Source organism: Acinonyx jubatus, chromosome B3, assembly GCF_027475565.1.
Source record: "Acinonyx jubatus isolate Ajub_Pintada_27869175 chromosome B3, VMU_Ajub_asm_v1.0, whole genome shotgun sequence".
Classification (NCBI taxonomy): domain Eukaryota; kingdom Metazoa; phylum Chordata; class Mammalia; order Carnivora; family Felidae; genus Acinonyx; species Acinonyx jubatus.
The window spans coordinates 139,984,471-139,999,465 of NC_069386.1; the positions used below are offsets into that span (position 1 = coordinate 139,984,471).

The 14,995-nt window shown below is 42.0% G+C and overlaps 1 protein-coding gene across 12 annotated transcripts in view; it reads left to right on the plus strand.

Moving 5' to 3' along the window:
- Positions 1-14,995, plus strand: part of WDR25 (WD repeat domain 25) — a 139,386-nt gene that overhangs the window by 69,715 nt on the left and 54,676 nt on the right. For all 12 annotated transcript variants that reach the window (XM_053224941.1, XM_027066617.2, XM_053224943.1 and 9 more), the window contains one exon: positions 14,375-14,522. In XM_053224941.1, the coding sequence (XP_053080916.1) occupies positions 14,375-14,522 (148 nt within the window). The remainder of the gene's footprint in view (positions 1-14,374; positions 14,523-14,995) is intronic.

The window sequence follows — 14,995 nt, forward strand, 5'->3', positions numbered from 1 at the left end:
GGTCTTACTCTTAATCCTTTCTACTCCAAGAAACCTCTTCTTTGCCTTCTACATCTTCTGCTGACATTTAAAACTCCTTCCCTTGGCACTGACCTTATTGAATACAGAGAAGAGTTTCTTGGAATTCTCTGTATAATGTACTTACAGGTGCTGATTGAGTTTGTCCTCATTCTTTACTTTAAGGGACCTTGCATCATGTGGTATAGAAAAAATTTTAGGAAGCACTTAGGAAGATGGTGTAAAACGAAGGGACTATTTTAGTTCTCACTATTTCTGCAAATGTGAGCCCCTTGTAACAACAGCTGTCAGCCACGGTACCCCGCCCTTAGAGAATCAAGCAAAACTGGTTCCAACTTCTTTGCCACGTATCCTAGGAACCCTGCAGGTTTCCCAGGCTCTCTACAAGCTTTCCTGAAGCTGGCAGGGCTGGGGGAGTAGTGTGGGTGGGCCCGTCTCCTCAGATCATTCCTGGCTTCTCGTTCCTGCCTGCGGTAAATGACATCAGTTTACAGATCACTCCTGGCCTTCTTGTCACCTCTGTGACACAGCAGCTCACACACAGAACAAATACTCCAGTCCCCTCACTCTTCGAAATATCCCTACCGGGGGGCAGGGTGTAGGGAGATTGTTACCTAAGTACTGGGGCAGTGGGGTGTGTGTGTGCCAGGCCTGGGGGTGGAGATGAGGAAGTGGGGGGATGTGTCACTGTCCAGGACTGCAGAACAGATGCTCAAAACCAGGTGTCCGATTTGGCTTCCAGTAATGAAGGAGCAGTTCCTATCAGAGTAACTGTACAGCTGACAACTGTAAACTCTGAACAACAACAACAACAAAAACAACAGTAAGCTACTTGAAGGTGTCGGAGAGCAACAGAAGGCAGGCAGATACTGGAAGGGAGCTCTTAGAAGAAGGAAACGGCACTGGGCGAGTCTCCTGCTTTGATGTTTTTCTGCCCAAGGGTGGGCTCCAATCTGTGCCTGGCAGAGCAGCAGCTAAAAGTTGGATAGAAAACTCGCAATGTTACTGGCTTGAAGAAGCAGAGGACAGATGGGGCAACCACGGCAGCTGGAAAGTGAGGAGGGAGATCTCAGAAAGGAAAGAGTCAGAGAAGAGGAGTCCTAAGTTCTGTCAATAGGCTCTGCCCAGATCTCTGGATGACTCCCGGACCAATGCATGGAACAGACTCCAAGCAGCTCAGCTAAGGCTAAGAGAACCAAACAGAAATTTCTGCTGCTGCACACAGCAGAGGAGACAGTTTAAAATGTGAGTAGAGCCAAGTTAGCTGACTGTTGAAAACAAAATTGTTCTTCAGAGAAACATAACAGTCTAGAGTCTATACAACATAAATTTTGTCATATCTAGCATTCCACCCCAAATTACTCACTGTAGGAAGAAACAGGAAGAGGGGACCCATAGTCAAGAGAAAGGCGATCAGTGGAGCTTGTCTCCAAGATATCCAGATGTTGAAATTAGCAGAGTATTTTAAAACAGTTATTATGAAAGTGCTGAAGGATACAAAGGAAAATATATTCGCAATGAATCAAAAGACAGGAGATCTCTGTAGAGAAGTAGCAACTGCTGTATATAGAAAAACAAATGGAAATCCTAGAGTTGAAAAATACAGTATCTGAAAGAAAGAATCCACCATTTGGGCTCCATTGCAGAATGGAGATGTCAGAAGAAGGAGCTAGTGAACTTGGAGATAGAACAATAGAAATTATTCAATCTGAAAACAGAGGAAAGGAGTAGGGGAAAGAAAGAACAGATAGGGGCGCTTGGGTGGTTCAGTCGGTTAAGCACCCAACTTCGGCCCAGGTCATGATCTCACAGCTCATGAGTTCAAGCCCTGTGTTGGGCTCTGTGCCGACAGCCCAGAGCCTGGAACCTGCTTCAGATTCTGCATCTCCTTCTCTCTCTGCCCCTCCCTTGCTCACGCTCTGTCTCTCTGTCTCTCTCAAGAATAAATAAACATTAAAACAAACAAACAGGATACACAGGGACCTGTGGATAATATCCAAAGATATCTGTATAATATATATTGTGATATTGTGTGTATAATTGGAGTCCCAGAAGGAGATGAGAGAGAATGAGGAAGAAAAAACTATTTGAAGAAATAATGCCTGAAAATGTCCCAAATTTGATGAAATGTGTGTATTTACAGATTCAAAAGAAAAAAAAAAAACAAAGTTTGCAACCCCCAAATAAGACATGTAAAGAGAATCACACTATGGCATATCCTAGTCAAACGTGTGGAAACCAAAGATTAAAAAATTTAAAGTAACAAGAGAAAAATGAAAATCACATAGAGGAGAATAATGGTATGAAAATCACTGACTTCTCATCAGAATCAGTGGAGTCCAGAAGCAGTCGAATAGCATCTTCAAAGTGTTGAGAAAACACACGCACACGCACACACACAACCAAAAACATGTTAACTCATGATTCTGTATCGTCTAAGAATGAAGGTGAATTAAAGACATTTTCAGATAGGGGCACTTGGGTGGCTTAGTCGGTTAAGTGTCTGATTTTGGCTCAGGTCATGATCTCACAGTTCATGGGTTCAAGGCCCACGTCAGGCTCTATGCTGACAGCCTGGAGCCTGGAGCCTGCCTCGGATTCTGTGTCTCCCTCTCTCTCTGCCCCTCCCCTGCTGGCACTCTGTCTCTGTCTCTCAAAAATGAATAAATGTTAAAGAAAAAAAAAAGACATTTTCAGATAAATGGCAACTGAGAATTCATTGACAGCTGACATGCAACTTAGAAATGTTAAAGGATATTCTTTAGGATGGAGGAATATGACACCAGATAGGAGCTCAGATCTTCAGGAAGAAGTGAAGAGCCTGGAAATGGTAAATATGTGGGGAAAGACAGAAGACTATTTTTTCCTCTTAAATTAAACAAAAAAATACATATGACTATTTAAAGCAAAAACGATCATATTGCTTGTGGGGTTTCTAACATATGTGGATGTGATACATGTGACAACTATAGAGTAAAGAATGGGCACGGATGAAAGACATTTATGGTTTCAAGCTTCTTATATTTTATGTAAACTGGTACAATATTAACCATAAAAAGACTTTAAAATATTAAGAATGTATATTATAATCCCTAGAGCAACCATTAAAGAAGTAACATCAAGGAATAGCTAAAAAGCCAATAAGTAAAATGGAATTGTAAAAAGTTATTTCAAAAGAAGGTAGTAAGGGAAGAAAAGCGAAATAAAACAGAGATAAAACCAGAAAACAAATAGCAAAATGATAGATGTAATTCTGATCATATCAACAATCACGTTAAATGTAAATGGGTTAAACATTGCGATTGAAAGAGATTATTGGAATGGATACAAAAGTAAAATTATATGCTGTCAACAAGAGTAAGAGAGAAGACATTTCATAGTGATAAAAGAATCAATTTATCAGGAAGATCTTACAATCGTATATGCACTTAATAACAGAGCTTCAAAGTACATGAAAAATTTTTCATAGCCTGAAAGGGAGAATAAAAAAATTCATACTTATACGTGGAGATCTTCACTCTTCTCTAAGTAATTGATTGGACAGCCAAACAGATCAATAAAGATGGGAGATCTCTATTACACTCTCAACTACCTTACCTTAATTCACATTTATAGAACACTATGCATGGCAAGTGTAGGCTACGTGGGCTTTTCAAATTCAAATAGTACTTTACTAAGATAGGTCACACGCAAATCTCAATACATTTAAAAAGATTGAAACAACAGAGAGCCTAGTCTCTGTTTACAATGGAATTAAATTAGTAATAATGAGTTACTAAACAATATGAAAAACCATAAACATTTGGCAATTAAGACACACTTCTTTTTTTTTTTTTTAATCCTCAAGTTAGTTAACATACAATGTAGTCTTGGCTTCAGGATTAGAACCCAGTGATTCATTTCTGACATATCACACCCAGTGCTCATCCTGAAAAGTACCCTCCTTAATGCCCATCATCCATTTAACTCAGCCCCACACCCACCCCCATCAACCTTCAGTTTGTTCTCTGTATTTAAGAGTTTCTTATGGTTTGCCTCCCTCTCTGTTTTTATCTTAGTTTTCCTTCCCTTCACCTGTGCTCATCTGCTAAGTTTCTCAGATTCCACATATGAGTGAAATCATATGATATCTGTCTTTCTCTGACTGACTTCACTCAGCATAATACCCTCTCGTTCCATCCATGTTGTTACAAATAAGCCACACACTTCTAAATAACTTTGAGGACTTACACTTTTGGCCAAGATGGAGTAATAGGGACCAGATTTATGCTTCAATCTTAAACAATTTAAAAAATCAGACAAAATGTAAGAAGCAGTGGTTTTTACAAAATGTAAAAATCAAAACGCTAGGCAATGGAGGGGCGCCTGGATGGCTCAGTCTGTCGAGCGTCCGACTTCGTCTCAGGTCATGATCTCACGGCTCGTGAGTTCAAGCCCGATGTTGGGGTCTGTGCTGACAACTCAGAGCCTGGAGCCTGCTTTGGATTCTGTGTCTCCCTCTCTCTCTGCCCTCCCCCCACCCCTCTCTCTCTCTCAAAAATAAACATTAAAAAAAAAAAAAAAACGCTAGGCAATGGAGACAGTGGGCCTTGAGAGAAGGGGAAGCAAAATGAAACGGGTCCTGGGGGACTGCTCCCGCTGACTGTCTGGTGAGAGTTCCCAGACTGCCACACAGGGAGGAGAAACCCAAATGGGTCTCAGTGGTCTTCCTGACCTGAGGAGACAAAGCTGGGAGTCAAGGAAGCCACGGCAGCTAGAGTTCTCAGGACAGAGAAGGGGAGATTAGAGAGCTGCACCAACAGAAAGCTCCAGAGATCTGTAGGAAGCTCCCTCAGAGTCTTCAGTGGAGTACTTGATCAACATGTGTGTGAGGAAATTCCTTGAAGCAGGAGAAGAACCACCAAAAGGAACAGGGTGAACAATCCCCAGAGCTCCCAGGGCCAAGAATAGTTCATAGTGCCACAAGCCAGAGTGGGAAGTCCTCATAATTCATTAGTGTTCCCTCAGCAGGGTAAAATAGCCCTAGACTAAATCGTGTTCTAGTTCCTCCTATCAGAGCTTTGAAACTATCCTGGAAAGGAGTGAACGGTTTCCAAGTAATTTAACTGTGTCCCAGAACAAACCTCAAGAGTATTTATAGGAATACAAAAATATAAAACATCCACTAAAGTAAAATTCACTGTGTCTGACATCCAAACAGAGATTACAAGGAATGCAAAGAAGTAGAAAAATCTAGACTATGATTAGAAGAAAAATCAGTCAATAGAAGCAGACCCAGAAATGGCACAGATGGTGTGATTAGTCAGTAAGAACATTAAGCCAACTATTTATAAATATGCTCCATATATGCAAAAAGGTAGAGACAAGCATGAGCATGTTAAGGAGAGACAAGGAAGATAGAAGAAAGATCCAATTTGAACTCCAGAACTGAAAAAAAAAAAAATCTCAGATGAAAAATGCACTGGATAGGATTAATAGCAAATCGGAAACTATAAAAGGTTAGCAAATTTGAAGACCTGGTCATAGACACGTTTTAGAATGCAATACAGAGAGTAAACAGCTTGGGGAAAAATGAACAGAGCATCCAAGAGTTGTGGTACAACTTCAAGCTCACCTGATATATGTGAAATTGAAGTCTTCACAGGCAGAGAGAACAGAAAAAAATATTCAAAGAACTAAGGGCTGAAAGTTTTCCAAATTTGATGAAAACTGGAAACCCACAGAACCAAGAAACTCAGTGAACCCTAAGCACAAGAACCATGAAGAAAAAAGTTCACCAAGGTACCTCTTAATGGAATTTCTTATAGCCAACGATAAAGAAGAAAGTTTTTAAAGCAGCCAGAGGAGGAGAAAAAGGCAAGTTTCATCCTGAGCAATCAAGAGAAGAATGACAACAGACTTCTTATTGGAAATAATGCCAGAAGACAGTGGAACAACATACTTAAACTACTGAAAGGAAAAAGAACAAACCACTGTCAGCCCCAAATTTAATACCCAGTGAAATATGTTTTTAAGGGAAAGGCAAAATACTTTTTTTAGACATTTAAAAGTGGAAGTAATTCATCACCAGCAGACTTGTACTATGGGAAATGTTAAATAAAGTTCTCAAGGCAGAAGGAAAATGATGCCAGATAGACATCTACATTTACACAGGGGAGTGCTGAGCACCAGAAGTGGTAAATATGTGGGTAAATCTAAATAATTTTTGTTCTTACTTAAAAATCCCTTTAAATGATGATTGATTATTTAAGGTAAAAACAATGGCCATGTTTTAGGGGGTTTGTGTGAAACGTGTGATAATGCATACAGGCTGAGATGGGGAACACAGTATGTATTATTATTATGGTTCTTACTAGGCAAGTGCTAATATTCCTTGAAAGTGACTGTGATAAGTTAGAGATGTATGCTCTAAACCTTAAAGCAACTAGTAATAAAACAAAACAAAATTAACGGTTAGTAATCTAACATTGGGAGATAAAATGAAATAACAAAAAATGCTTAATTCCAAAGAAGGCAAAAAAGGGAAAGAGGGAACAAAGGACAGATGAGATGAGTGGAAAACAAGTAGCAAATTTAAACCCAAACTGCATCAATAATAGATGAAATGGTCTAAATACCCATTTAAAAAACAAAGATTATTAGATTGGATAAAAAGGCAATTTATACAATGCCTACCAGAAACCCACTTTAAATATAAAGACACAAAAAGTTAAATGTTAAAGGATGGAAAAACATATACCAAACTAATACTAACTTTAAACAGAGTGGCCATATTCATATTAGACAAAGTAGATTTCAGAGCAAAGAATATTAGCAGAAATAGAGTTATCTTATAATGATAAAGGGATCAGTTCCTTGAAGGGCATCAATATTTATACACCTAATAAGAGCTTTAAAATCCATGAAGCAAAACTGATAGAACTGAGTGAAGAAATAATCAAATCCACAACTATAGTTGGAGGTTTAAACACCCTTTTCTCAATAGTCAATAGCTCAAGTAGACAGAAAATCAGTAAAGATACAGAATATTTGAATAACACTATCATCCAATTTGGCCTAATTGACATTTATAAAACACTTTATGTAACAACAGCATAACGTACATTCTTTTGTAGCATATGTGGAATGTTTACCAGGGCAGACCAAATTCTAGGCCATAAAATAAGTCTCAGTAAATTTAAAAGGTTTGCAATCATTCAAAGCATATACTCTAATGATCACGGGATTAAGTTAAAAATCAGTAACGGGTATCTGGAAAATTCCCAAATATTTGAAACTAAAATTACACTTCTAAATAATCCTTGGGTCAAGGAAAAAGCTGTTAGAGATATTAGAAAACATGTTGAACTGAATGCTTATGAAAAAACAACATGAAAATTTGTGGAATGTAGATAGAGCAATTCTCAGCTGCTAATTTATAGTAGTAATTGCCTATATTAATAAAGGAGAAAATTTCAAATCAGTGATCTCAGTTTCCACTTTAAGACATGAGAAAAGGAAGAGCAAATTCAACCAATGTAAGCAAAAGGAAGGAGATTAAGAGCAGAAATAACTGAAATAGAAAACCGATAAACAGTAGAGAAAAATCAGTAAATCCAACAGTTGGTTTTTTGAGATCATTGAAGCTGATAGCCCTTCAGCTATGCATCAGGAATAAAATAGAAAAGATACAAATTGCTAATATTATGTGAGAAGTGACTTGATTACAGATTCTAAAGATAGTAAAAGGCTACAAAGGTCATGTGAGGATCAACTTTTTGCCAGTGAATTCTACAAGTTAGACGACACAGATAAATCCCTTGAACGACCGAAACAGGAAAAGCTCACTCATGAAGAAATAGATAACCTCCAAAGCCCTGTATCTATTAAAGAAATTGAATTCATAGTTAAAAACCTTCCCACAGAGAAAACTCTAGGCCCAAATGACTTCACTAGTGAATCTTAGCAAACATTTAAGATAGAAATTATACCGATTTGTTAAGGATTGAGTCGTGTCTCAAAATTTATATTTTGAATTCCTAACCCCCAGTGCCTCAGAATAAGTCTTTATTTGGAGATAGGGTCTTTACAGAGATTAATCATGTTAAAATGAGGTCATTAGGATGGGCCATAATCCAGTATGACTGGCGTCCTAATCAGAAGGGGAGATTTGGAGACAGACAGGCAGAGAGAACACCATGTGAACGTGAAGGCAGCCATGTAGAAATCAAGAAGAAAGGTCTGGAACAGATCCTTCCCTCATGGCCCTCAGAGGGTACCAACCCTGCCAGCACCTTAATTTCTGCCTTTTTGTTTCTTTAATCATGAGACAATACATTTCAGTTGTTTTAAGCCACTCAGTTTGTGGTACTTTGTTATGGCAGCCCTGGGAAACTCCTGCACAATCCTATTCAAACTCTTCTAGAAAATCATAGAGGAAGAAATACTTCCCAGCTCATTCTGTGAGGCCATCATTACCTTATACCCAACAGGAAAAAATACATTGTAAGAGAAGAAAGTGATAGACCAATATCTTTCATGAACATAAGTACAAAATTTTAAATTAAATTTTAGCAAATTAATCCAACTGTGTGTGTGTGTGTGTATGTGTGTATACATATATACTTATATTTATTTATTTGTAATATCAGGGCCAAGTAAGATCTGTCTCAGGAATGCAAGCTTCACTTAATATTTGAAATCAGTCAGTGCATTTCAGCATATTAATGAACTAAAAAAGAAGAACCAAATGATCGTGTGAAGAGATACAGAAGGAGCATTTAACAATCTACAGTATTCATTTCTGATAAAAAAAAAAAACAACTTTGTGCAAAGTAGAAATAGAATGTTCTTAAACTGATAAGGGACGTTTATGAAAACATTAGCTTTCGCATCATACTTAACTGTATAAAAGACTGACTGCTTTCCCCATAAGATCAGGAACTAGGCAAGCGTGTCTGCCCTCACCATGTCTATGCAACATTGTAGTGGGGATTCTAGCCAGTGCAATAAGGCAAGAAAAAGAAACAAAAGGTATCCATATTGTAAAGAAGGAAGTAAAACTGTCTTTATTTGCAGACAACCTGACTGTCAATGTAGAAAATTGTACTGAATCTACAAAAAAAAAAAACTTCCAGAACTAAAAAGTTGGTTTAGCAGAATTCAAGGTCAAGATCTAAAAAACTGATCTTATGTCTACTTACTGGAAATGAGCCTGAAATTAAAAACAAAAAATACCATTTACAGTATCATCAAAATATGAAGTAATTAAGGATAAGTTTGACAAAAGATGCATAAGATTTTTTTTTCATTAAAAAACTACAAACCGGGGCGCCTGGGTGGCTCAGTCGGTTAAGCGTCCGACTTCGGCTCAGGTCACGATCTCGCGGTCCGTGAGTTTGAGCCCCGCGTCGGGCTCTGTGCTGACAGCTCAGAGCCTGGAGCCTGTTTCCGATTCTGTGTCTCCCTCTCTGTCTCTGACCCTCCCCTGTTCTTGCTGTGTCTCTCTGCCTCAAAAATAAATAAACGTTAAAAAAAAATAAAAAAATAAAAACAAAACACTACAAACCATTGCTTAGAGAAATTAAAGAAGGCCTGAGTGAAAGGAGAGACATATCCTATTCATGCATTGGAAGACTCAATAACGTTGAGATATCTCCCCAAATTGGTCTGTACATTCAGTGCAGTTCCAGCCTTTGACACACATCATAAAGGAATCCCAAAGCTTTTGCAGGCAAATGGCTTGGTCAAAGTTTACGCACTGGTTGCACAGCCTTGCTGAGCTAGTGAGTCTGATAGTCGTCTCTAGAATGATATTCTGGAGTAGCAGGGGCTGCCAGGGGGTAGAGAGTAGGCCAGGAACTTCAGCTGAACTAGGAATGTCCCTGAGGCAGGAGCTGTCGGGGTGGGCCAGATGGGAGGCAAAGATTCACCCAGAAGTTTGATAGCCACTGTGTGCAGGTGGTGGAATTATGGATGACTCTTATTTTCTTCTTTGTGTTTCTTTGTTGTTTCATTCCCCACCCCCCCGCCCCGAGCATACTTAGTTCCAATATAATCAGAGGAACCACAGTCCTATAGTTGATTCCTATGGGGTATTGTTTTTTTGTACACCTGTATAATTTGAATATTTTACAAGGAGGTTGCATTTATTTTGTAATCAAAAACAAAAGGCAGACAGGCAGAAAGAACATAACCTGTGGTTAAAGCAGTAGGTCTTAAGACACTGTGAGGAACTCCTGATAGAGCCATGTATCAGTAACCAGGACATGGAAACCACAGTAAATACAGGACAGCCAAGCAAATGCGTGTTTCACTTGTCATGTTCTTTCCAAATCTGACTTCTGTTGGACACATAGAATGTCTGTCTCTAGTTAATGCACCAAGCCATCTTAGAACATTTGACAGAAGACTTAACTCCTTAATTCCAGGGAGGCAGATTGGGATCTCTAATTACTTAATTGAAAAAAGGTACACACTTCAGGCTGCCACAGTGTTTGGGAATTAATCTTTAAAACCTGACGGTGAACATTAAATTCAATTAGGGAGGGCGATTAGCAACGTTTCTTCTCTCCTTCACCCTGGGTAGCTTGGAGAAGTGGCTGACTGGTCCGCATTGATTCTGACGCTATCCTTGTGTATGTATCAGCCAGGAGAGCCAAGTATGCATTTTTCACTTCAGAGGAGCGTTATCGGGCAATTTACAGATTGATGGATTTCCCTAACATGTCTCCATGGCTGATTCAGAGGCCCCCCTCCCGAGAATTTAGACCTACCAGTGTGCTGCTTTGTGCCTTGGTGCCTTCCCCTCCTCTTCCTCCTCCTCCCCTCTCTTTCTTCTCTTTCCTTGTCTCCACCCCCCATTCATTTTGTTGCTTCTACTTTCCAAGTGAGGCCACTTTCCCAGTGCCTCCAGCTGGTCCAACTATTCTCCTCTGTCCCCTGGATTCTTGCAGAAGCTCCACACTGTCTCCCTTGCCTTGCACTCTCCTCCTGGTAGAGAAGCCAGAGGGGTCCTGTTTCTGCCTGGAAGGTTCTTCCTCAATTTCTGTATAGCTCCCATCATCCCTCCTTCAGATCTTCCTTCAGAGCCACCTTCTCTGAGAGGCCCTTCCTGGCCACCATCTCAACTTCTGCCCTTAGGGCCCCTTTCTTGCTCACTTACTATGCCTCCAGCCTTTACCCCTACCTTACATGCTATAGAGATGCTGCTGGTTTATCTTGTTTAGTGTCTGTCTCTTTGAAGGCAGGGGTTTTTGTCTTAGTTGTTTGCTGCTGAATAATGCCTGGCTAATAACAGCTGCTCAAGAAATGTTTGTTGAATGAATGAAGAAATGAATGAGTTTAACAGATGGAAACATTTGAACATATTTGCTTCAGAGCATTCTCTCTCTCTCTCTCTCTCTCTCTCTCTCTCTCTCTCTCAGAAAGACAGTGTAGTGTTCACAGTGCCCTTCACCCAACCCCGTCCCTCACCCACCATTTCCCCAGAGTGACCATCATCTTCATATATGTTGTTATGGTCTTACTACAAATGCACAAATAAGCTTGATAGAAATTTGCTTCATGTATGTTTTTCAAATTGTGTTGCAATACATATCACATAAGATTTACCGTTTTAACCATTTTTAAGTGTACCGTTCATTGGCATTGAGCACATTTACCTTATTGTACAACCATCGCACCATCCATCCCCAGAACTCTTTCTGTCTTACAAAACTGAAACTCTGTCCCCATTAAACACTAACTCCCCATCTCCCCTCCCTCAGCTCCTGGCATCCCCCATTCTACTTTCTGTGTCTATGATTTTGACTCTTCTAGGAACCTTATGTAAGTGGAATTATATACCCTTTTGGCCGTTTTGTGTCTGGCTTATTTCACTCGGCGTAATGTCCTCAAGGTTCATCCGTGTTGGAGCAGGTGTCAGCATCTCCCTCCTTTTTAAGACTGAATAGTAGTCCATTGTATGGAGAGACCATGCTTTGCTTATCCGTTCTTCTCTCAGTGGACACTCGGATTGCTTCTACCTTTTGCCCCTGTGAGTAATGCTGCTGTGAACGTTGGTGCGCAGGGACCTCTTTGAGACCCTGCTCTCCATTTTGCAGTTATATACACACAAGCGGGCTTGCTGGATCATATGGCAGCTCTATGCATAATTTTTTAAGAAACTGTCATACTGTTTTCCGTATAATCTGTGCCATTTTGCGTTCCCACCGACAGTGCACAGAGGTTCCAGTTTCCCCACATTCTCCCAACACTTGTTCTTTTTTCTTGTTTTTGATAGAAGCCATGGGTGTGAAGTGATGTTTTATGTGTTTTGGTAATTTAGGTGGCATCTTGCTGTGTATATGAAGCTTGTCTCATGTAATCAATATTATGTTTTTTACTGCTTAGCCATTGTTAACTCTGTAGGTGTAGCTCATTAGTTCTACTTTATTTTCTCTATTAACGAGTCATACTTGTCCCTAGTTTTGCAAAAAACGACATGCTCTGTTCTTCTACCATAAATTTCCACTCCGTGTTGACGTCTTCTGGTTGTTTCTTCTGTTATTTCTGTCCGTATTTCTTTTTTTTAGAATTTTTCTTCTCTCGTTTTTTTTTAAATGCTTATTTACTTATTTTGAGAGAGAGAGAGAGAGAGAGAGAGAGAGAGAGAGAGAGAGAGCATGAGCAGAGGAAGGGCACAGAGAGGGAGAGAGAGAATCCCAAGCTGGCTCCGTACTGTCAGCGCAGAGCCCGACTCAGAGCTCGAACTCACGAACCGTGAGATCATGACCTGAGCTGAAATGAAGAGTCAGACACTCAACCCACTGAGCCATCCAGGCACCCCTCTGTCCATACTCTTTTTTTTTTTTTACAGTGGGCTCCATGCCCAACATGGAGCTTGAATCCATGGCCTGAGATCAAGAGTTGTGTGTTCTGCTGGCCGAGCCAGCCGGGCGGCCCTCTGTCCATATTTCTAAATGTAGATGCTGCTATTTCATGATTGTTTCAGTTTGAGACCCCAGCTATTGACCCCCAATAAGAAAAAAAGGATCTGAGCTCTCTTAGCATTCTTTGACAGCTGCTCTTGTTTCCTTAAGCTCAGACATTTCCATATGCCCAGGAAACATGCTTTCAGAACTCTGATCCTTTGCCTTGTGAGCACCTTGGGGAAGCAGCGGGATGAATTTTCTCGTCTTGAAAGGGAAGGCCATCTCCACATCTGGTTTGTGGATGTGCGTGGGTGGAGACAAAGAACACGAGGCTTGGGTTCCCCACCGTAACCGAGAGAAGGTCAGAGAATACTGTTGTCAGGAACTGGGTGCACGGCAAGCCCCAAGGAGCCCGCGCACCAGCTCCACTCATTCCTCACCACAGGCCTTGGGGTGGGGCTCTGACCCCCGCTTCACAGAGGAGGAGACTGAGGCCCAGGGAGGCCAGGCTGCTTGGCCAGGTCACACGATCTGCAAACAGAAGCATCACATGGGAGGCGCTTGCCTCCGAGGCCCACACTCTGGTGGCAGGTGCTCTGCCTGTCTCTCGTGTTTGATCCTCTAAAAGCCGCCTCAGACGATGGACAGCAGCCTCCCCTGCTTCCTGTATTGACAGTGAGGGTAGGGGACTGGCCAGGCCCAGAGCCAGCCCTATCAGGCTCCGTGCTAACCAGCCTTTCCCCGGGGCTCCTGAACGAGCTGGTGCATTGGTGAAGGGCTCTCTCCTGTGTGGAGTGGCCCTGGCCCTTGGAATGTGCAGTTCTACACTTGAGGGCTCAAGAGCATATTTCAGAAGTCATTGAATGTACATGGGGCTTTCTGCCATCGGCTTTGTCTCCAGAGAAAGCCAGGGTGGGAATGAAGGATGGCACCTCTTCCCCAGGAAAAAGGACAGCTGGCAGATCCTGGCTCTTTGCCCGGTTGTAAGCACAGGTGTGGCAGGTTCCGTTTCGAATCTGACTCTCAAAGCTAGACCCAAGAGGATAGCCTGACTCGGTGCGGTGTCCACCTCAGGGCTCATGAAGCCCTGTCTTGGAGGACAGCCATCAGAGACGCAGGCGACACTGGGCTAGAAGTGTGAGCAGAGCGGGACATTTGGCGGTGAGCAGCTGCAAAGCAGGTGGGGAGGGCGGGCGGGGGAGAGGCGGGACTCGGGCACGCTGTGTTCTTGTGGGTCCCCTTGACCCCGGGAGGGGTTTTGGGAAAAGCTCCCCCTCAACTCACCAGCCCCGAAAACTTGACATTTCTGCACGGAAGAATTTAACAGCTAGATGTGGTTTTGATGGTAAAATAACAGGAATCTAGTTCCGCTATGAGACCCTCTCCACCCCATAGAGGGGCCAAGCCAAGCCCCAGAGATCAGGCCTCCGCTTCTGACGTCTGGCGCTGTGTTTGCCTCGTAGGTGTGGAATGCTGTGGACTCAGGCCGCTGCCTACAGACCTACTGCCTGCACAGTGAGGCGGTGCGGGCCGCCCGGTGGTCCCCCTGTGGCCGGCGCATCCTCAGCGGGGGCTTCGACTTCGCCCTACACCTCACGGACCTTGAAACAGGTGTGTTTTACTGCATTGTTACCCCGAGGCGCCCCTTCCTCGGAGCTGGCGGCTGGGTCGGCTTTCTCATCGGGAAGCTTCTCTGGGCGGTCAGCAGCCACAAGCTGCATATGGCTTCGGGGCAGTAGGAGGTAGCCCTCAGGAGAGGCTCACCTTGGTGAGTGCGTTTCCAGGGCATTTGCCTGGAACCACGACTCTCCACAGAGGGTTCAAGGTGGGCCTCTGCCAGTCTGCCCGGAGGACAGAGCCCCAAGGTTGTCTCAGCCCAAGCTGTGGGGCTGGATAAAGAGGTAGCTTTTTAATCAACTTCTGACATGTAATTTGTACCAAAATAGATTTAGCTTTATCACAATGTCCTTTGGTTGGAATCAGTTTAGAATTCCTGTCAATTCATTATCGTTGAAAGGCTGCAAGGAATGATTCCAGCTCATAAGGAAAGTCTGCAAACGAGTTCTGCTTTAATGCCTACACTG